General features: G+C 32.9%; 2 protein-coding genes across 4 annotated transcripts; one reads left to right on the forward strand and one right to left on the reverse strand.

The window, feature by feature from the left end:
* Positions 1-8,999: 8,999 nt before the first annotated feature.
* LOC134706179 (putative nuclease HARBI1) lies at positions 9,000-10,602 on the forward strand. The gene is made up of 2 exons (XM_063564887.1): positions 9,000-9,126; positions 9,564-10,602. The coding sequence occupies exons 1-2, from the start codon at positions 9,035-9,037 to the stop codon at positions 10,600-10,602; spliced, it is 1,131 nt and encodes a 376-aa protein (XP_063420957.1). The 5' UTR covers positions 9,000-9,034.
* A 404-nt stretch (positions 10,603-11,006) lies between these two features.
* On the reverse strand, positions 11,007-14,194 carry LOC134705596 (uncharacterized). Of its 3 annotated transcripts, XM_063564317.1 has the most exons (5): positions 13,697-14,185; positions 12,695-13,231; positions 12,334-12,423; positions 11,587-11,858; positions 11,148-11,287 (listed from the first exon to the last, which is right to left on the reverse strand). In XM_063564317.1, the coding sequence occupies exons 2-4, from the start codon at positions 13,131-13,133 to the stop codon at positions 11,590-11,592; spliced, it is 798 nt and encodes a 265-aa protein (XP_063420387.1). In that variant the 5' UTR covers positions 13,134-13,231; positions 13,697-14,185; the 3' UTR covers positions 11,148-11,287; positions 11,587-11,589. The 3 variants fall into 3 exon arrangements, with proteins under 3 accessions (XP_063420389.1, XP_063420387.1, XP_063420388.1); XM_063564319.1 differs by lacking the exon at positions 11,587-11,858 and having other exon boundaries at positions 11,007-11,287; positions 13,697-14,194; XM_063564318.1 differs by lacking the exon at positions 11,148-11,287 and having other exon boundaries at positions 11,584-11,858; positions 13,697-14,189.
* Between the last annotated feature and the right edge of the window lie 10,334 nt (positions 14,195-24,528).

Genomic DNA, 24,528 nt, shown 5'->3' on the forward strand with positions numbered 1-24,528 from the left:
TCTCAAAAATTCTTTTATATAAAACAAAATAATAGTTTTAACAACACACATGATATGACAGTAATCAAACAGTTTAACTTTTTGACGGAAAAGTTTTGTTCTGAGTTGGATATGTTAAATGTTTAACAAGTAGATTGCTTACTTGATTTGTAGTGTGTGGATAAGCATTGTAATTTTCAATTATAATTATCATTTATCATATATTTGAATCGTGTATATTCGACATTAATGTAACTAAACAGCCTAGAAAATCAGCCTCTTTTTCGATATTGAAATTCACCTAGACGGATAACTTTTAATTAAAACAGTAGATAAAGTTATCTAATGTACTTGATCAGATGCTTGGAGGTAGATTTTTTGCCAAGGATGAAAAGGCCGTCTGATTTCCATTGTCAGGTTTTAGTAAAACTTTTGAGTTTTGAAGTGCTATAACTGAAGTCCAAAGGTCAAGTAAATTTTCTTTGTAAATTATAACGTTTTCATTCTCCAATTGATTCATCTACAATAGACAAGAGAGGTCATCAATATGATACTTAAACTATTAGCAAAGTTGAAGTGTCTCCTTCAACTGTATTCATTTCTAAAGCAGTGATATTTTTAAAAGGTCCTTGAACTTCTATTATAACAGTTTGGCTGTTTCTAAATAACTTCTAAAAGCATGAAATGCATATCAACTATTCCTAGACACTATATTGTAGCGATTTTAGTTTGACAGTACCATTTATTAGTATGGAAGATGTCTCTCTTTTTAATACATTTGGGCAAAACTACATTTCAATAGGGTTCAGTCCATTGTTTTATTTGTTTAAAAGTGTGTTTATTTATTTAAACTCACCGCCCGGTCATTTATGGAACTGTTGTTGGACCGCCTGGTGTCTTTGGAATTGCTTGGTATCCCATCTTTAGAACCGTGGGTGTACCGCCTGCAATTATGTAGATAAGGGAATGTGAGAGAAATCAGAGAGGAAATTGGGATAGTTATTTAGAACAGTTGAGAAGATAGTTAGAGAACGAGAGGACAGTGAATCAAGATTATTGTTCAGCTGTTTTATTATGTTAAAATGATATATTTAAAAGATAATATTTTGCTTCTAATTGAGACTTTGTGTTGTGTGTTTTTTTTGTGCCATTTAATTTAAACATGGATAGTACGTTATTTACACTACCTGAAAATAACACACAGACAAACATACACAAAGTTTTATTTATTCGTAATTGAGATATATGTTGGAATATCTTTGAGATTTAAACTATTTGGCTACAGGTTAGAATTTTCAGTTCAAGTTGTGTTTTCTTAGTAATGGAGATGGGCCGAAATATAACTGACTATAATATTCATCCGATGGATTTTACAAACGTTGGAGAAGAGCAGACTGTTTCTGGAGAATTGAACTCCAGGAACACGATCTCAAGAATTCCAAATGTTATTCTTTGCCATTCTGGGGACACCTGGTGATCCCAGAACGGCACACCGGACAACTAACATGTAGGTTTTGACGGTAGCAGTAATTGAAAGGATCAAACCGATGTATGCTATGAATCAGAGGCAACAAAATTCCAAAACAGCCGTAATTATTCATATATGGAAGAAATTCGTTCTTAGATGGATTTGGTTTGTCTTAAGTTTGATACTTTTGATCGAATGGCTTTCTGTAACATTTCTTTTTCATGGCATTGTTTATTGACTGAAGCAAAATGTTATATTATTGGTGGTTACTCTACTGATAACATTTCTAGTTTCGGTAATTGTCAAGTTATTCATAGATGAAACCTCGAGACCTTTGGAACCCTTCAACCACCAAAATGAAAACTGAAAGGCCAACCGATACCGTACGTCAGAAATTTTAACTTCGACCAGAACATTCCACATACTAGAGACAATGCAAAGACTGTACCGGTGAACGCATCATCGTCTTTGGAAACTAACCGATCCGACGTTCAGGTGAAGAAAACATTTAGTGGCAGTAACGGTGATGTGGTTGTAGAGTTCTTACGTTACTTTGAAAACTTTGCGACACTAAATACGTTGAATGAAGAGAGAAAAGGCTTAGTAATCTTTACTAAAACTAAGAAGGAGGAAACCGGGTGAATCGATCAGGGTCAATCTATTAAGGATTTTTACAGGCGTGCATACAAATCCCATCCAATACTTGTCCTGGAAAATAGTATCAAATCGTTACTTGACGCTTGCGGTGAGTCAGAGGATTTCCGCATGTTTAAAGGCGAACTAAGCCAGGGCCTCTTTAACAAGCTATTTCAAGTGCCATTGAAGAAGAATGTATAAAAATGAATGAAGGAAATGTGAATAAGGTCAACAGGAGAAATAATGCCTATACCGTTGAAAAAGAAAGTGATGTTCGTGAACCGAATTTAAAGAAAATCAATTATCCAGAATGTCCTATAAACAACTGAAGATATCAAAACAAAAGATATAGACAGTGTATGAATTGTGGAAAAAGAGGACACACAAGAGAGTACTGTTGGAGTGAGACACATTCAGAAGATTAACAAATTTTGCTCGGTGACCCCCATTTTTCTGTTTATAGTTCTTTTACATGTATAATGATAAGCTGTATGTTTAAAAAGTCTTAATTTTTTTATTTTTTTGATAGTTTTAGAGGACTTAAACTTGTCAATGATAAAGCTATAAAAGAGGAACGCCATTTCTAAAAATGAAAAAAGACAGACAGACAAACAATAGTACAGATGACACAACATAGAAAACTAAAGAATGAGCAACACGAACCCCAACTAACTAGGGGTAGTCTCAGGTGCTCCGAAAGGGTAAGCAGATCCTGCTCTATGAAAGGTCAAGAGAGAATATTTTCCAGCCAAACAAACACGGTGACCTATATTTTTTTGGCACTTTTGACTCCTTTATTAATCACCTTTCAATATATGCTAGTGTTTTGAAAAGTTAATTATTTTGAAACTGAAAAGCCAACTCCCTTAAACATTTTTTTAATTCAAGCGTCACTGATGAGTCTTTTGAAGACGAAACGCGCGTCTGGCGTAAGTGTAAATGTTTTGTCTTCTAATCTATGATGAGTTTATTTGTAAGGACACTTATTTAGTTTAGGTATCCAATACAGTGATGGAAAATCCAATTTATCATCTTCTGTAAAAATTCCATTGGGAAAATAGAATAGACTTATGACTATCCAGGATTTGCTCTTTTGTAAACGGTTTTGGGGTAAATGTTAAGTTATGATCTTAATTATTAATGCCTGATTCATTTATCAAGCAGTTTAGCAAGCACCTTAGATCACCCTTGTTGTCATTTTTTTCGATCTATGAGTTTGAATGTCTCTCTGGTATCCTTTGCCCTTCTAATGGGATTTACACACAAAACGATGTTGTTTTGGACTTTATATGTAGCAACAACAACATATTTGTCATTGAGATAGGACATTTGTTTTGCAAAATTCGGTTCTTAAAAGACTGATGACACATGGGTATTAATATGCCCATTCAGATTTTTCTCTGACTTGTATCAACAACCACACAGCCTTAATTTATTCTGAAACAGTATCTACGTCTTCTTTCTAAGGTTTAACCAAATTATGTTTCAAATTGATGGGTTAAGGCCCCCTATATTTCGGGCCTTTGGATAACACAACTCGCAGAGTGTTATTGACATTGTTAAGGTCACCAGTAATAAGGTTAACGTGGCTGGCTGGATCAAACTAGTATATGAATGGGGCACATGCACAGTTGTAATCATGAGTTTTATACTTAAAGTTGTCAATATGGGGAACCCGCAACGCGTGTTTGTAATTGAAAATTTAAGTTGCCATTGGTGTTGTACAGGTATAACAATCTGACAGCTGGTACATCCTGACAAGCTCAATTACATTTGATTTTCATAACTTTCTAGTATATAATTACTATCTTATTGGATGCGTTTTCATTTTTCTAGAACTCGAGTTGTAAGTCATCATATAAATTACACGATATATGAGTTTGACTCTCCCTCTGGTATCTTTCGTCTCTCTTTTGGATCAGTAGAAACTGTCGACAACAAACATTATCCACAACACAGGATCTGCAAAAATTACAATTTACACCCTATTCAAGCTGTATCTGTCTACAAATAAATACAAATAAATGTGACAATTTTATAGAAGGATTTTCTTAATCATGTTTTTCGATATGATCTGATAGCTGTATTCATCAATAATCTTTTAAAAGTCAACACAATGAACCATGTAAATCACTCCAATGCAATTAAAATAATAGTTCAATACAACAAGGTCGAAGTTTAAATTTCAAAATTGTATGTACACACGAGACTGCACAAAACAATGTATTTCTAAAGAACTAACTTTTAAATAGCTCATGTTATTTTATTTCAAGGTAAACATCAAAATGAAAGAGTCGTATATTAACAGTAAGTATATTTCAGTTACATAATTTTTTACTAAGTTGGTTAATATCATGTTTGGTTTCATCGTTTGCTCGTATGTTTGTTAGTTGGTCTGTCTTTTATATCTGTTTTTACAAGCAAATATTAGAAGCAAATACTTTGATTATATTTCGGGGTTTTTTTTGTCAGCATGAATAACATTTCATATTGTAATGTTTGGAATGGTAGATAAGTTTTTATTTTCAAGAAAGTACGTACCGGATACGGATAATTGAATTTCGCTAAAAAAAAAAGTTTCACTTCAGCACAACTATGCATTCCAAATAACTAAGAAGGTATGAAGTTTTATGAGACACGTAAGGATATATAGCTACCTCTAATACAACACAACAAGGATACACTCCGTACAGATTTCAGCATACATGGAGTTACTAGTAGCCTGTTCACAGACTATGTCCGTTGATCAATTAATGTTTATTAAGCATGTACTAAGGTGATGTAAGGTAAATTTAGATAAATCAAGAATTGAAAATTGATACTTTAAGCTAAAAGAGTATTAGTTAAGGATCAAAATAAGCTAAAAATGTTGATAGGTCATGGAGCTCCTTTTTGGGATATTTGATTTATAAAATATGGTAGGAAAAGGCTGACTCGGACTTTTACCTTATATTTGCTTTTGTATTATTTGGGTCTCAAATCGAAAGAAAAAAATCAAGAATCTGCTTAAATTTTGTCAAATGACCTTTTATGAACTATTGAGTCCTATGTTAAATGATAAATAAGTGTTATGGGCAAAATATGTTACCTTGTTTCGTATGGACAACACCTAGGAATCCGAACATTTGACACTTATTCCAAAACCTCACCAAAGTACATTATTAAATACGGTTCCAATTCACTCAGGTTAGGTTTATTTTAAATAGATTTGGCTTTTTTTCTTTGTATATCCTTTTTGTATCATACAGTGCCTAGCGATTATCACAGTACTGACATATCCTTAAATTTGGGTTTTAGGGATAAAGGCCTAATTATATTAGAAAAACTGCTCAGTTGCATCAAGTCTATATAGTGTTATTTCTTTTATCCAAAACTGGATTGATACCACTTTTGGTAGACAGCTAGTCCCTAAAAGGTTACCTAGCACCACCTTATAAGCTAGTTTTTCCATAGTGAATTATAAAGAACAAACTTATCCTAAATTTTCCGCTAGCTTTCTTAAATGTAAAGTTGATACATTAAGAAATTATTCAGAAACTATTTATAGTTCAAAATCATTTCGGGGAAATTTTACGTTGATTATCATGTGTATGTAATATTGTTGGTCATTAAGCTTACCACGTATTTAAAAACCTATAGCCAATGGCTAACGAGTTGGATTTTTAACGTTCTCGGAATGTGGATAATTTATAAAAGAGGTGGGGTTTACATTGTATGTTACATAATTTTCAACAGATTCTTTTACAAAAAGTTAAGCTGTGATAGTTAAAGTCATAAGAAACCTGAAATTGAAAAAAATATGCATATGTTTTTTATAACTAAATGGATAGTTTTCATTATACAACTTATGTACATATACTTTTTTCTGAGGAAAATTCTTTAATTTGTCCAAATTTAGAAGAAGTTTACTTATTCTTAATTGCTTGCTTCCAGGAAGCAATTCGCCGACATATTTTTCGTATGCATAGTGACCCGAGCGTAACCCTCCTCGTAAAAATCCGGTAACCACAATACGCATGGATCTGTCATTGAAATAAACAAATATCTGATTATACATGTTAAACGCGTGCTCAATACCCATGCTTTTTGTGATTTGTTTACTTTAAGGTGACAATCGGTAAAACTCGGCTTCAAAACACGTCATTTAATGAGCAGCCATATTTGTTACATCATAACAAGCAGAGAGAAGACAAATTGACGATTATATCATATATTAGCAAAAATAATGATCAAATGGTGCAAGAGGACTAAGTTGGTTCAGTAATTGTAAAAACATTATTTTTCACCACTCACTCGTTTCATATGACTTTAAAGTTAAAATGATTTACCCCTCCTTTTTTAACCTATGTTAAGGTTGTTCAAATGATATTATTGATAATGAACAATCAAGCGTTAAGATTGATAATCTATTCTAATAGTACTGATTTCAATACTGTATAATCATTAACAAATTCCAAAGATATTGAAACCTGATTTATACAAAAGGCCAACAGTAACCTTGAAATTTAATTACAAATACACAAATATGATTACAAATATAATTATATATAATTTCCGTTTTGACTATAGTCATATAACCGACATTTAACAAGACATTGTAGTAAATAAAGAAAACAAATTAAAAACAAAAAATACTTTTAAAAGTGGAATTTAAACGTAATGTGTTGTTTAAAAGAAAATAGAGATATGGTATGTCAATAAACTCGTCCTAGATACAAGGATTGACATTTTTTACGGTAGACAAGCGCTTCGTCTACAAAAGACTCATTATAATGACTCTAATAAAAACAGTTAAAAAGGCAGGAATGAAGTATAAAGTTGATGAGCTTTCACTAGCAAAAAAATATATAAACGTATTGCCAATTAAATTAGTCAAATCTCAAACAGAGACCTACCGATGTAAAAGGTTTCCAACTACAGATTACCATACTGCCTATACCAAGGTGTAAAATTCATGTCGCATACTTATTGAATGGCACAAAAAGGCTCTGAATGACAAACAAGAAAAAAAACCGGCCTGATGTTTGCTGGAATAATTATAAACAACACAAATAATTTACAGCAATAAACGGCAGACACTGAATAACAACGATAAGCTAAGTACGAGTACAAACAGAATACGGGGTTAAACATGTTTAAGGGTGTGTTAACCCTCTATGTACTCTAACATGTAATAATCAGCCTTATTGTCGGTATTAGTCATTTATACATGATTCAAATCCTACCATTGACAAAAATACAAAATACTGATGGATTGTCATAGAAGCATATTTTTTAGACTAATAAGGGTATATATATGTAACACTCCCAAACGTGTCCTTCCCCCCAAACGTGTCCGATTCCCCCAAACGTGTCTTTTCTCCCTAAACGTGTCCGAAATGTACAATATTCCCCAAACGTGTCCGAATGCATAACCCCCAAACGTGTCCGATAAATGTTATTCGCCAAAACGTGTCCAATATTTAACGCCAGAACGTCTCGTGTCTTTTAGCGTTAATACATGTATCTCCTAAATAAAATCGCTGATAACGTTTACACCATTTTAATGATGGGGACACAGGTGACAAAGTTTTCATGTATTAGCTTTAGTTAATTAAATGTAGGTTTTTAATGAATATCATAATTCAAAATCTAATCTGTTATTATTAATTAATTTTTGACTTTTTTGGCTTATTGTTCAGTTGCAAGTATTTCAAACTCATTAAGAGCGAACCTGCACATAATTATAGAGCTGAATAAATCGGTGACTTTGTAAATTATTTTGTACTTATAAACTCCGATGATGCTTTTTATATTTATCCTATTGTTGCCTGGCGGGCGCGGAGCAGTATTTTTTTTATTACTTTTGTTAATAGTTCTCCATCTGAATTTGCGTGTATTTCAAAAACTCTTCAAATCATTAACTGGTTATCCGTTTTTTTATATATAAATTTTAGGTTTCCAGCATCACTAAAGACACACGATCAAGAAACATAACGTCCAGTGCCAAATATTTCATGCATAGGTTTTATAGATTCTTTTTTATTGATATGAATGTAATGTGATCAACGCCGGTTATTAGAGATTACCGTAATTGCAAATTTAATTAGTACTGTATAAATTCACTTTCTAGACTGTTGATAGCGTATTGGCCAGTTGCAAGTACTCTATGCATATTCAGTGCGAAATAGTTTTACATTTGCTGTATAAGTTAACTCTAGACTGTTGATAGCGTATTTCCAGTTGCAAGTATTTCATAAATATTTAGAGATTATACATGTTTTAATGATTTTACTGTTCTATACTGTTTAATTATCTTTAGGCTGTTGATCGTCCAGTTGCCGGCGTTTCACAATATTTAGAGAGAAAATACAAATTTAAATGTGCAGAAAAAGGGACACATTCATCCGTTAACCACATATAGTTACTAAACATGAAGGCCGTACGGGGACCTAAAGTTGTTAATGTTTGTGTCAATTTGGTCTTTTGTGGATAGTTGTCTCATTGGCAATCATACCACATCTTCTTTTTTATATGTTTGCTTACACTTTACATACGACATAGCCGAAAGGACGCCCCACTTTTACCCGTTTTTTTTCGGCCGGTTTAAAAAGTACGTTATCTATATTTTTAATGAAATGGTAAAATTAGTATACGCTAATTGAATAGCAATAACCAAATAATTCTGGATATGGACACGTTTTTGGGATTGGACACGTTTGGGGGTTTGTTGAGAAATGGACATGTTTAGGCGTTTATACAAATCACACGTTTTAGCGATGTTTTGAACTAAACATGTTTTGTAGTTCAGTGACGTCAATGTGGACACGTTTAGGGGAATCAGACACGTTTGGGGGGAAGGACACGTTTCTGAGTGGGTCGAATCGTTTCTGACTAATTCGGTATACACCGACCACGTGGTCGATCTACACCGGACCAACCGTAGAAACGAACGAACCGACTATATACAATATGGCCGATTGCAGTGCTATTTGTGTGGCAACTTGTGTTGCCATGGAATTGATGGAATCTTCAGATGATGAGTCAAATTTCCTTTTGGAAAGGTATTTTATTTTTAAGAAATATACTACATTGAGCTAATTTGTTGATTTTTCCTACTATTTGTTTGTATGTGTAAGCATGTGTGTAAAGGGGCGTGACCGGCATGTATACCATCCCCCTTCATTTTTATTGCTATAAAAATAACATCATTCGGGAATTCGGGATTTGGCCGATTTCTTTTCCTTACTTTTTTCGTGAATTCGAGATTCGGCATTTTTATTTTTTTATGAATTCGGTCCTGGACAAGTTTACCAGATTACCCTTCATAAAAAAGTGTGGCAGCATTCTCAGAATAAACAATTGTACTAAAAATAATATCAAATACATTTATCAAGCATATCAATTCTTCACTGTTCAACTTAATCGTTTTCCTATTGGATATTTTGAATATTAAATTGTATGTATCAGAAAATATACATCTTTATTTTCTTAATTTCAGTGATCGAAAGGATCGTCATAAAACACAGGACTTTTTCGAGTGGACAGTTCCAAGATATTTCCCAGATATGTTCAAGAATTTTTTTAAGATTTCACCTCAGTCTTTTGAACTTGTATGTCAACTGTTAGGAGCTAATGAACAATTGGCAAAAAGAACATATCGAGGGGGACGACAAGAAATACCATTGGAGAAAAAAGTAATGATCGTTTTGCGATATTTAGCATCACAAGAAACTATTTTAGGAATAAGCGATCGGTTTAATATAACTGTTTCAACATTTACCAAGTACAGAGAAAAGGTTGTTAACGCAATAAATGATCTTCTCCCCAGATTTGTTCAGTGGCCTGAAGAATTGGATTCTGTCGCAATAAAGTTTAATGAAATGGGGACATACGAATTTCAAAACATTATAGGGGCAATCGATGGAAGCCACATTCCGATTGAGCAGCCATTGGAATGTCCCAATTCATACTATAATAGAAAAAAATTTCACTCTGTAATTTTACAGGCCGTATGCAAAGACGATCTTAGTTTCGTTAACATTTGTGTAGGTATGCCAGGAAGATGCCATGACGCTAAGGCGTTTAAGCATTCTCATTTATCTGAAATTGGAGATGAACTCTGCAGGCAAGGACAATATCACATTCTAGGCGATGCGGCCTACGCACTAATGAGGTGGCTTATAACACCATTTCGCGACAATGGAAATTTAACAAGAGAGCAATATAATTTCAACAAATTTCTGTCATCCAAAAGACAGGTAATTGAAAGAGCCTTTGCTTTGTTAAAAGGACGTTTTCGTCGTTTGAAATACGTTAGCATTAGAGATATCAAGTGTATTTGTAAAATAATTTCAGCCTGCTGTGTTCTCCATAATATCTGCCTACAAAGTGATGAAGACATTGCTGAATTTATTGATGCAGAAATTGATGAATTGGACGCAAATTTAGGGGAGAACTTTCCAGTGAATGCAGACAATGGAGAAGGTATCTTGAAGAGAAACAATCTAACTATCGAATTAAACAGAGTCAACAGCTAATAAATGACAATAAACATTATTTCAACTTTGAAATGTTATTCAAACAAATACACCCATGATTAAAGTACATTATGTAGATTTTATTGGTTTTAGTGGCCTTGAGTCGTTTTGTATGTTTTAGCCGGGATGTTGTCTCTTTGACATATTCCCCGTTTCCATTCTTATTCAATAAAAATACTGAAGAAGATATGGTATGAGTTCGGATGAATAAGCAAATTTAGGTTACAGTAGGGTCTTAAGCACAAAGCTTTCAAGTTTGCTCACACTAAACAGCAAGCTATAAAGGCCCAAAATTACCAGTGTTCAAAAATTCAAATAGGAAACCAAAAAAAAAGATGCAACATATGTTTGTCTTGATGCTGAAATGCTGGATTCAAGAATTTCATAAAAATCAAATAAAATCATCAGTTTGTGTATATTTAATAATAAGTATATTCTTCAGGTATACTCTGTAACAATAAAACAAATAAAACACATATCTGTGTGGAAACAATTAAACATAAAAAAAGTGTCAACAAGAAATGAGATCTGATACAGAGTTACATCTGGATCTACTTTTTTGCAATGTCTTTCATGACATCTATAAGACTTTTGAAGCATTCCATTTTTTCCGTGTGTCGCCTTTCTGATGCCTCAGCCAATAACTCGAAACGATCAGTTGTCTTCTTTTTCTTCTTTTCTTTAGCTATTAAGAATAAAATAATCATAGATTTTATAAATATATTTTCAAAATTACATCGATTCCAATCATATGGTAATGTACTTATTTCAGTCGTGTAAATTGACTAGTCACAAAAGTGGTTGTTATCATAGAAAGTAAGGATGCTGTTAATATATTTATCATAATTTTCATAATTTCATATTTTTCTGGTATTATTATTTTTGTTGTTTGAATCAAAACGTCTAAATTTGTGTTGTATAATACATGTAATTCTGATTTTTTTTTGCTGTATATAATTTAATGTACATGCATGTAGTCCCTACCCTTTAGCATCCATTTTGACATCCTGAATGAAATTTAAACTCGATTTGTTTCGTCATCTTGTCACATGTTTGGTATCTTGGCGTAGTGGTTGGAAACCTAGTCAGGTAAGCAACTCTAATAAATCCAAAAGGATTTCCTAAAAAACCTCCCATCTCCCTTTGGTTTATGCTTTTTACAATGCTATTTCGGCATGAATGACCAGCAATGTTACACGACTGATGTAAAAGATACCCCCTCCAGGAATTCTTAGTGAAAGGCGTCATGAGGTCAACTGAAATATACAAATTTCTATATTTTTTTTTTAATTTTTAATCCAATTACAGATGTTTGCCTACATAAAACCTTATTCTAAGTTGTAGCCAGACATTTTGAAAGAAGGTGTGTATAATAATTTCATTTCTACAGCATTTTCAAATAGGAATTTGACATCTATTCTGTAAGAAGTGTTGTGTGTTATGCCACTAATATTGGATTACAATTTTGCAAATATAATTTTTAGCTAGCACGTTTTAGTCCAACGTTTGGAAGTCATTGCATGTGTTTAAATGTACCCATAATAGTTTAGTTTATTTGTTGTAAAGTAAACTGGTAAAAAATAATTATTTTTCAAGAATTCATGTTCTAATTCAAAATACTAAATACATTTTCAAAAGTCATTACATGACGTGTTTTAATGTAACCATAATAGTAGGTTTTTTGTTGTAAGGTAAAATGGTAAAAAGTCATTTGTTTTACAGTTTTATTACCTTGAGGTTCAGGACATGAAGTAGACACTTTCATTTTTCTCTTGGAAGGCGTTGGGTTACTAGTTTCTTCCTCTTCACTGGAACTTTCAGCTGCAAAACAAGAATAAGATACTTATTTCCAAGCAATAAGCAGTTCAACGTTTTGAATCATTTTTTATAAAAAGTCATAATACCTATGTTGGTGCAATTCTAAATATCAATACATATACAAATTAATTTACGACAAAAGATTATAAAATGAATATATTATATTAATTTACCTCTAAATAATCAATACATGTATATATGAAATACAACCCAACTCTGTGTGAAACTCAAGGTTGATTCTGTATATAAATGATATCATACTAAAAAAAAGTACCTTTTTTAGGCTTACTGGAATCCAACAGATATTTTGGTTGTACATCATGTTGGCTTTCAAACACTGTAAATTCTGTTGGGATTTCAATGTTACTCTCGCCACTTGTTTTTAGTTTCTTTTTCATTCTTTCAAATCTATCCTTCATACTTCTTATTTTGATCCTACACTGCTCTGGAATAACTTGTATTGAGAGTTTTTCCGCAATCTCTTGGGATATTCTCACCCATTTATTTTTTATGAAGGATTTACTCTTCTCGTATTTATCATACAAATCAAGCAAAAATTTTTCAGAATCTTTAGACCATGTTGAGCTTGTCGATGGTATCTGTTTGGCACTTGTGCTGGCTAGGCTAGTGGCACTTGTGCTGGCTTGGCTAGTGGCACTTGTGCTGGCTTGGCTAGTGGCACTTGTGCTGGCTTGAGTGCTCATACTAGGCATATCCGTAGCTTGGCTAGATTCCACTCTCAGGATACTAACAGTTACCTGACCATCGACATAATCCCTTTCTTCCAAAAATCGGGAAATAGCCTCTTCATCTGCAAAGTTCAAACACATTTTAAATCATTGAAGTCAATGACGCTAAATATTTTGATGACAACGCTGACCATCTAAAAGTACAAAAACCGATAAACAAATAAAATGCAAGCACACTGCAGTCGTATTTCGGACATGTATGTAAGCAAGTGGTATATATTTATTGTATAGCAATATTGATTCCCCATAAAAAGCAAGGTAAAAATATTCCTATATTGCACAAGTTCTATTTTGCACCTGATGGCTCCAGAGAAAAATTGATGATTTCATCAAGGACAAAAATCTTATTATAAAATCCATTTGTGGCCACGTTTGTGGCATCATCTTTACAGAACCTAGTAATTACATTATTGGTTTTTAGTGGGGCCACGGTTGCTCATTTAAAAATATATTCTTAAGGTGTGTATTCGTTTGGTTATTTTGTATATAATAATTTAACCAATTTGTTTCAAGCATCACCAACTTACCTCCGCTTTCTAACTTTAGCAACGTTACTATGTCTGTTCTTACTATGAATTTTCGGAATATTTCTCCATCTTTGACAACAGAAATGATTGCAGTTTCTCTCCTGGCCGGCAACTTTGGAAGAACTCTGGAATTCAAAGAAAAGGTTCTTTAATTTAAATTGTTTAGAGAAGGGCGGATCCACAATTTAATTGCAGTTCTAAGGGGCTGTAAAAAGAAGAAGAAAATTGAAAAGTCTTTGTGATAATTTGTGTACAAAAACAAGATGTCATGCAATTAAATTACAGTATATGCTTTCCCAATTAAAGGTATGTGGGTGCAAGTCCACAAATTTATGCTTTAACTCAGCACATGTATGTGTGATCCTCAGCAGGGGCGGATCTAGTCCAAATAATTATGACGTCTTGCAAGGCTTTTTTATATTTTTATGTCATAAAAAAGTTATAAAAAAGCCTTGCAAGACGTCATAATTATTTGGTCTAGGGCGGATCCAGCAATTTTCAAAAGGGGGGGGGGGGGGGGGGGTGCTAGTCCTTTAATATATAACCTCTGGAGGCGATATTTTCTATTTACATTATTATTCTAATGATTTCTTTTTACTTATTTTGGTATTTTATATTTTTTTTTACTTTTTGTTGTTTTTATTATCAATGTGCATAAAATAGGGGGTGGGGTGCTTACCCAGGACAAAGGGGAGAGCAAAACATATGTCCCGATACAAATGCATTGATTGGCCAAAATAAAGGGGGTGCTACCCCCCCCCCCCCCCCCCCCCCCCCCCCCCATGGATCCACCACTGCTCAGTATGATCATGTTTGATCATGTTTTAATGCAACATGCACCCAACACAATCAAGATTCTATTGTTAAATATATTTTCGTTCTTTGGTTTTACATGTAATTCAATAAATTTTACTTCAGATACATGTAAAATGAATTATTTACAAATTATTCCGATTTATTCTTATTTTCTCAGTCAAATTTTCCCACACTTACAACTTTTCCGCCATCTTGGACATGAATCGTCGCTTCAGTTCAAACGGTGCATTCCGGATTATTCCGGTTTATATTTTTTTTAGAAACGAACGTAAAACCTGTTGCTCCGGATGATCCGGGTATGTTCCGGATACCAGAAACGAACCGACCCAGTGTTACATATATATAAGCAGTTACATTTTATTTCATGTTTGAAACGGTGAACATTTTTAATTTGATTAGACTTTTACCAAAAGAAGCATTGTTGCAAAGGAGAAGAATTGTGGTCGTAGGCCAGAAACACGAATATAATTGAATTTAACAGAAAGGAAACAAATATCGGACTTTGGAAAAAGGGAGATACCTTTTATGTAATTCTCCATACATAATATCTTTTACAAAAAATCATCCTACAACAGTTCACAAGCTGTATATGCCCGCGATTTCGCGGGTGTGTTCTAGTACTATTATAAATTGTGACTCGGAAGGAGAGTTGTCTCATTGTCACATATGACATCTTATCTATCTATGGCTCAAACCGCAACGAGACGGGACAAAAAGGGATAAAAACACACTTTTTTAATATATTTATAATGGGCTTAGTATGAGTCAGGAAAAGAGTAGAATAGTGGGTCGCGTTGCGGTATAAGCGTGACGCTGAATTGCCGATTTTTTCTGTAAGCGTGACAATTGAAAGTCAAATGATTGTGTCGTGAAAACGAAAAATAAAGTATAGCGGGACACGGAAAATTTCAAAAAATGAGAACTGCATAGTATAAGCGGGATACGGGAATCTGACAAAGCAGTAAGCGGGATCAGGTATCAGACCCCCCCCCCCCCCCCCAATTAAGCCCCAGAATAGGATATTTATTTATCTTCATCATATTGTTACCCAGGAAACACACGACGTCCTTGCGACGTTATGTATTGGTCGCTGGAAGGTCGTGACTGACGTTACGTTAGTACGACGTTGTTGCAACGTTGTGAGAAAGTTATTTTACGTCACGTCAGATACGACGTAGAACCGACGTCAGGACAACGTTATTATTGTTTTTAATAACGTTTGTATTACGTTGTTGCAATGTCATATTGCGACGCATCTGTCACGTATCTGTGACGTTATAGCAACGTCATCATATTTTTGGTCGATAAAGTATTAAGTTGATTTTTAAGCTATTAAAAAAGAGGAACTATATGTTTTTGTCATCAACAATACATGGTGATAATAAAAAAAATAAAAAATAAAAAAATTGACACATTTGTACATCGATCAAATAAATCACGTAATTAAAACGTTGCTGCAACGTAATTTATTGACATCCCTAAAATTTACAATAGCAAGATTTCTTTTTTTTTCTTATGCACTAATTTAATTTTTATTAGTCTTGTTTCAATTGATAGAACTAATGAACGATATTTGATAGGCGGCAGGCATTACCTGTGAAAGGGGACGACGTCTTTTGATTCAAACATTAAAAAAAAAAGATACGGAAATACCGTAACGTTTCCGATTTTGGTTCGGTGTTACGGCATTTAGTTGTGACGCTATTTAAGTGATGACGTCATATTCAAAGTCAACGCCATTCACCAAGCCATCGCATTAGATTCAATGTAAGTACATTTATCTGTATTCTTTATAACTGTTTGCTTTTTTACTATTTACTTTTTATGATGTTCCTGTAAAATTTTGGCGTCATAAAACAAAATATCTTTGCCACAATGGAAAAGTGATTGTCAAAAGTTGTTAAAAGCGGCCGGTAAATGTCAAAATACAGGATTTGATGTTTAGAGCATACATGTACATTACGTCCATCTAATTGTAATAATAACAATTTATAATACTAAAATAAAAGATTGTGATAATGGTGGTCTAAATGTAAATCCTATGATCCATAACATGTATGGTCAGCTCGTACTGTACTAGTCCAAATAATTATGACGTCTGGCAAGGCTATTTTTATTTTTTTTCTGGGACGCCCCAGAAAAAAAATAAAAATAGCCTTGCCAAACGTCATAATTATTTGGACTAGTACTGTACCATACGCGCTTACTCATGTATACCGTCCGACCGCACGCGTATGGTCGGACCGTACGAGTCTTTACATAGTATACTTATACGATCCGTATCGTACTCGTGCAGTCCAAATACTCATATGGTCTGGAACATATATATGCCAAATTTGTAAATGTGAAACGTAGATTTATTGATCATAATTTTCAATCATATATTTTTTTATATTTTGGCAATGGCTATTTTGCTGGTGAAACTGCAGTTATGATCTGATTAAAATATATCTCGATTTAAAGCCAGCTTAGTGTAAATAATGTATTCCAGCGCTGACAATACTGTGAATTTGTTATTTTACCGGGTTTTTTTTGTCGAGCCTTCGACTTTAGTCGAAAAAGCGAGACTAAGCGATCCTACATTCCGTCGTCGTCGTCGTCGGCGGCGTCCACAAATATTCACCCTGTGGTTAAAGTTTTTGAAATTTTAATAAATTTCTTAAACTATACTGGATTTCTACCAAACTTGGACAGAAGCTTGTTTATGATCATTAGATAGTATCCAGAAGTAAATTTTGTAAAAATAAAATTCCATTTTTTCCGTATTTTACTTATAAATGGACTTAGTTTTTTCTGCGGGGAAACATAACATTCACTCTGTTGTTAAAGTTTTTAGAATTTTAATAACTTTCTTAAACTATCCTGGGTTTGTACCAAACTTGGACAGAAGCTTCTTACAATCATAAGATAGTATCAAGAGGAATATTTTTATTGATTTTTTTCCTCACTTTTGTTGAGCCTGCGATTTACAGCAAAAGTAGGCGAGACACTGGGTTCCGTCATTGGATTATGTCATAATGTAGAAATAAATATTAATAAAAATAAGGAGCAGTGTATTTTTAAATTTGATAAATAATAAATCATTATGACATCTTACAAAATCAATTATATACTAGTCATGGTGATGGGACAAAAGTGTCCTATCATTTCAACTAAAATCGGTATTTTTCAAAAAAATATTACCAAGACACTATATGAGCGATTTTAAAAAAATAGATACCAAAAGATGTAAAAATGTCTGAAGTTCTATTGTTTATTTAGTCATAATTTTCTTGAGTTTCGTTTTCATCATTTGATGAGTTAAACACAAGCGCAAATTTTTACGATTTAGAATAATAGCAAACTTTTCAAGATTTTTTTTTCTTTGTGTCCATCTCGTCAGAAAATTAAAATGAACATGAATAATATTATAACCAAATAAACAATAAAACTTAAGACATTTCCGCATCTTTTGGTATCTATATTATGAAAATCACTCATACAGTTACTTCGTAATATTTTTTTGAAAAATATCGGTTTTAGTTGAAATGATAGGACTTTTTTTTACTCATACTGGGAACTGACTTTTGTCCAATGGCTAGCTTCAAAATCATAAATATGTAAATTAACAGTAATGAAAATTCCGAATTTGCCTTTGAAATAAAAAAAAATAAAAAGGGGTCATGGATATTTTTCTTTATTGTTTTCTTCTGATTTCCAAATTGATGAAACAAAATATTCTGTTCGAATACAGGACAAAAAATATTCTGAATCCCGATTCCTCCCATACCTTTATTATAGTGTTAGATTTGAACAAAATAATTTGAGTGATATCGTTGAAAAATGAAAGAAAATGGTTTGCACGAAAAAATCTGATTCAAGCAAACATCATGACCGACCAAAAAAGGTTTATTTTTAATTATATTAAATATCACGATGCAAATTTTATTAATGTCAACTTTTGTAGAGTCTTACATGAAGAATTGATTGGGGAAACCCTAAAACATGCACCCTCGAAACCAGGCGGAACACGCTATAAGCATGATAAGGTAAGAATATCTTATTTCCCCAGTATAGTACAACCTATCTTGGATTAGTTTCCAAAATTATTATTGTTTGTATTCTTCTATGTTGTTTTTTTTTTTTTAATTCAGTACGAAATTGTTATTATAGATATGTATTTGTTACTAGTATTGTGAAGATCAAGATACTCTTTTGCGACAATAAAGGGTAATATTAAATTTAACTGAATATATAATTAGGTGTACTAATAAGTTTTTGTATTGTCATTGCAGGAACCAATTGCTAAGAGGGTAATTCCAGCAGATCCGGAAATACCACTACCAGGAACACAGGAGAACATTTAAAATAAACAAAGTTAACGATGATCAAATCTTCACTTTTTGATATACACACAGGTATTTGGGGAATGGACCCCCTTTTTTTTTTGGACCTCACTAAAATAAAATTTTGACGTTTTTTTTATTCATTTACAATTTTCTACAATGTATAAACATATAAAAATATTGTAATCGACTAGCAATGGATTGTTGAGACTTGATATATGTTTATACATTGTAGAAAATTGTAAATGAATAAAAAAACGCCAAAATTTTATTTTAGTGAGGTCCAAAAAAAAGGGGGGTCCATTCCCCAAATACCTGTGGATATACAGGCATTATTTACTTTTTATAAAATTTTCATGGCCTGGGTTGGTATGTAGTTAGCCAGATATTATATCCAGAACGTGAACATGCTAAATGAGAAATGTATATTACGATGAAATAAATTAAATACTAGTATAAAAAAGAAGATGTGGTATGATTGTCAATGAGACTCGCCACAAGAGACCAGTCACAGAAATTAACTATAGAGGTCACTGTACGGCCTTCAAAATTGGGTGAATTACATATTGTATAGGCAGCAATTAAAGATTGGTTAGAAGAGTATTTTTACAAGCACTAACTATCAAGAACTGCATACGAATAGACAGTGACTCAGCTATGGATGGCCCTAGGATACGTTTCTGTTATATATAGATATAGGAAGATGTGGTGTGAGTGCCAATGAGACAACTCTCCATCCATATAACAATTCAAAAAGTAAACCATTATAGGTTTAAGTACGGCCTTCAACACGGAGCCTCGGCTCACACCGAACAACAAGCTCACAATTACTGAAACAGTAACTCGATTAAAGCTACAAAAAAAAGATGATGCAGAATATACAAATTCCTTCAGAGAGTAGCACAAACAGGTATCATCTAGAGATTACTTCATGGTCCCAAACACAGTTGATACTATATGTATGTATATATATGATCATTTTAAGGCCAATTATATAGCATATTAATTTCTTCAACATAATGAGATATATACGTTGTTAAAACGTAATTTTATGTCACCACAACGTTGATGTATGACGTTGTGACAACATCGATATAACGTGATATAAACGTCGTTGTAATGTCAGGAATAACGTTGTAGTAACGTAATTTTACGTCACCACAACGTTGATGTACGACGTTGTGACAACGTCAAGAAAACCATACACTTTTACGTAAATACAACGTAATGACCTGATGTCAATGCGACGAAAACATGACGTTGTCACGACGTAATTATGACGTAACATTGTTAGCTGGGTACAGTCATGCCTTCAATAACAATTGTATCCCATGCATGCATTTTAATATTTTTTGTCCCTTTTTCAAGTTTGTTGGTCTCCTTTATAGACAAAAGTCCTTATGGATATTTGGGGTTCTTTGACATGCTGAATCTAACCGAGTATCCAGTTTGAGAATTTTATTTCAAGTTACCGAAATAGCCCACATAGAGGTCCAAAGGGTCTAAGATCATCAAACATGAATTGTAGCATGCATGTCGTGTACAATTACCCAAATGTGCATTGTTTGACCTCTTTGGTAGTATCCATTCGCGGATCTAGAAATTTTCATAAGTAGGGCCCAAGAACTGCCTAAGAGGGGGCCCGCTCCAGTGATTCCATATAAAAGTAACCAAAAGTTTTTCCAAAAAGGGGGCAACCCATTGTCCCCCCTTAATCCTCCTCTGGTATCGAGCTGTGAATTACTGGTCATTTATTTTTGTATCAAGGGTGCTCTACGTCACGTACCAATACAAACAAAAAAGTTCGCCCACACACCTTACATTTCATGTTTTAATGACTGTGGATAATTTATGTCACATACCGTTTCACCTTATACAGTAAAAATCATGCAAGCAACAATCGAGTCAAAAACATTTATTCTACCAAAATCTGTCTTTTTCAGAATATGGAAATTGAAGCAGTTGAGGGTACAACTGGGAAAGTTAATCTTTTATAAGCTTTTCTGTCACCATTGCGTTTCAAGATGCATATTTTTCTGTTCGCAAGTGTATGTATTGCGTGGAAGATAACGTCCTCAAATGTACTCGTCTCTGTTTAACACAGACTGCACTTAAACTCCGCCATATTAATCTTTGACTTAAAAAAAATACAGAAATATATTTAGATTTTTTTTTAAATCAAGGAAAAGTGTAAATTGAAGATTACAATATGACATTTTGAGAAGCGTTTTTGTTACAAGTGTGAAAAGCTATATATTTGATAAAGAATGAATGAGGAGTTTGTATTTCAATTTGAAAATACATTTATCATAAATTCTAAATTCATCAACTAAGTTTTTTCATTTGTTTCAAGTGCATTTATCACATAATTCTACAATAAAAATTCCTCGCATCTTCGAAAATTCCACATCAGAAATGACTGCACTAACAGTGATAATTTATCGCATCTATAGTTAAAATGGATCGCTTTCAATAATTGATACGCTATATTATGTTGCTTTTATAACACTTATTATACTGCAATCAGCTAGTTTACTGTACAGATAAAACTATACGTATAAACGTTAGCTTTATACGTCAATGACCCCAACTGACCTATAAGCCCCGCCTCCTTATTGTATTTCATCAACAACATCACGTCACGACCATGACAACGTAAAGTAACAATGGTCAAACTTTTTTCAATTTAAACTTTTATGTCTTCAAATTGGTTATTTATATATCATGTTCATTTTCCCTTTCTAATTCGCTAATACGCCAATGTCTTACCACCTTGACTACGCTCATAGGGAAATACCCCAAAATGGTACCTCAAGAGGGAAATTCCAAACACTTTTTTTAACAATTTTTGTAACATGTTTTTTTCATTTTCCATTTTTTTTCCCGATTTCAGTATAAAAACAATATACGTATAGTGTCTTGAAATATGAAATTTATTTGTATTCGCACGAAACGGCAAAATGCTCGGTAGAACCTCGCATTTTCCCGTTTCTAAGCCTCATACAAATAAATTTCATATTTCAAGACACTATACGTATATTGTCTAATTTGAACTTTAAAGCTATGTTTGTACATAATATAGACATATCTCAATGAAAATATGTAAAAACTTTCCTTCAAATCAATTAATTTGGTATTTTCAAAACGTAAACAAATACAATTTTCCCATGATCCTTTATTCTACATTAGACATACCCGCATATGACAGTGAAAATGAACTAGCTGGATTCGCACTTTATATACACTGTTTATGGTTTTTCATTAACACTGTGTTGTTTTGGTAAAGGGACATAACACCACAACTAACCGTGTATTGAAATAAGCTTTACTAACCTAATATGAAACCCTACTAGTCTTATATGGAATATACATGGTCTCCACGCGGGGGATTTTAACCAATCATATTTCTAGCAATGTAAAGAAGGTAAGATAAAGAGATTTATGGTGTACACTATAACCAAACTATGTGTATTTACCAAATTCAATCGTGTTCAAATCAGAAGTTAAATTTAAAAAGTTCTCTGTGTTTTGGTAAAAATTATGATGATATGTGTTTTGTTACGTCCGGCTATATATCCTGTCTGGATATTGCGGACTGGTATACCTATTTACAGATTTGGGTCTGTTTGTCGTTTGGCTTTCATATAACTCCGACTACGATGTTGTGATTGTGTTCTGCTAAGATGGCTGGTGGCATTGCCTCTTTCGATAAAAAAAAAAGTTTTGGTAAAGAAAATCGTACACATCTCATAAATTCTCCATGACTTTCCAAATGATGTTTTTAAAATATTCAGCAATATAGAAAACTTTCTTGTCACTTGTCTTATTGATACGTGTGTTTAAACGCGAATCCTTACTTCATATTTGACAGAAATAAAGTCTGCAATTAGTGGAACATGTAATCCAAGAAGAATTGTTAACTGGAGAAAACTGAAATATGTTCTCATACATGCAATTATATAAATATTTTCCTCAGATCTGCCGAATCAAGTGTCGGTAATAGGTTGTAGTACATGTTTCTATTAATCCCATCAACATTAAGGGTTTGGCACTAATATATCTTTTGGATATATTGCACCTTTCGAACTCAAAATCAACAATTAGGCTAAAGAAAAAAGATTGTATTTGTCAATAATATATTTAATTACAAAAGTAATGAACACTTATTTTAAATTATTTTTTTACGTATATTGAGTATTTAGTTTTGACGTATAGTGTATATTGTTTTATAGATGGCTTGAACACTGATCGAAATTCCATGGATGTAGCCTCTGATGATTATGACAACGTTAAAGACTTAAATCAAGATAAATCCCTTCAGAGTTCAACCGCACAGGTTAAAAACGTAAACGAACTCCGTCAAGAAGCTATGCAGTTATTTGCAAAACCAATAACACCTAATACAAAATCTAGGGTCATCAGAGATATATGTACTAGATTGAAGCAGCACAAGTGGTCCATATTTGCATTTTTTTGTGGTGTTATCCTGACACTTGTGATAGTTGTTCCTGTGATGGTTGTGAAATACTCGTCTTGTGAAAAGGGTATATTTTATTTCTGTTTATCTATTATGTTTGAAATTTGTGGAAAAAACAACTACATTTCTTGACATTAAGTTTTCAAACTAAAGCACTTTTTGCAGTTTCGAGGTCTCTCACTATATTTAAAAATTAGTTTGTGTGTAGACATAGCCGTACGGTGACCTTTAGTTGTTAATGTCTGAGTCAGTTTGGTCTTTTGTGGATAGTTGTCTCATTGGCAAGTATACCACATCTTCATTTTTATATAGTGATATCGTTACATTTTGACAGTAATTACTAAATTCTTTTACACCAAAACACGCATTTACTTATTTTAAAATCAATTTTCTAAGATCCTTTTGGCATAGTATTATTCTTAAGAATGTTCGCTACTCTTTTTTTTTTTTTGAAAAACAAGCTTTTTAAAAGACTTTTATAAATTTATAATGTAATTAAAGGAACTAAAAGGGCAGAAATAAATGAATGGTCCGTGTGCTTGTTTTCAAGCTATAAGATATTGCAAATATGGCGGGAAATAATTCATTCTAGACTTTCCATAAGTTTAACATTGGCACCCTTTTTCTATCAAAAATAACAAAAATCTTATATCTTTCTTCAAATATGGCTATTTGAATTATATAATATTAAATTCTGAAATGAAAAGTAGGAGTTAGCGGGGAAATATATGTATGGCTATTCTAGGATAAAACAAGATGATTCCGAATAACTGGCACAAATTCAATTATAAGAGGAGCAAATATCCGTAAACAAGATAACCACATGATAACGATCCAGATTTCAACAGTTATACTCGGACATTTTTTAATATATATGTTAAAAATCCGCAAAAAGATAAGCATTGTTAAAAATTTCCTTGTTATAAATTTTCTATCAACGAGGGCAGCCAACGTACATATTTTTTGCAATTAAATTTTTGTGAGAAAAAAAACGACAACTCTAGCTTTTTGTATTTACTTAACTCATATATGATGAAATTTCCAACGCACAAATTATCAGTGGAAGACATTAAAAAGTATTAATATGCAACTTGTCAATATCTAAATAAGCAAACACATGAAATATCTATACCTTTTTTTTAAATACTATGCGGTGAAATGTTGTTTGCATTTACGTAACTTGGTGTGCGGTATGTTGTTTCATTAGCATTCAT

This window comes from Mytilus trossulus, chromosome 2, assembly GCF_036588685.1.
Source record: "Mytilus trossulus isolate FHL-02 chromosome 2, PNRI_Mtr1.1.1.hap1, whole genome shotgun sequence".
Classification (NCBI taxonomy): Eukaryota; Metazoa; Mollusca; class Bivalvia; order Mytilida; family Mytilidae; genus Mytilus; species Mytilus trossulus.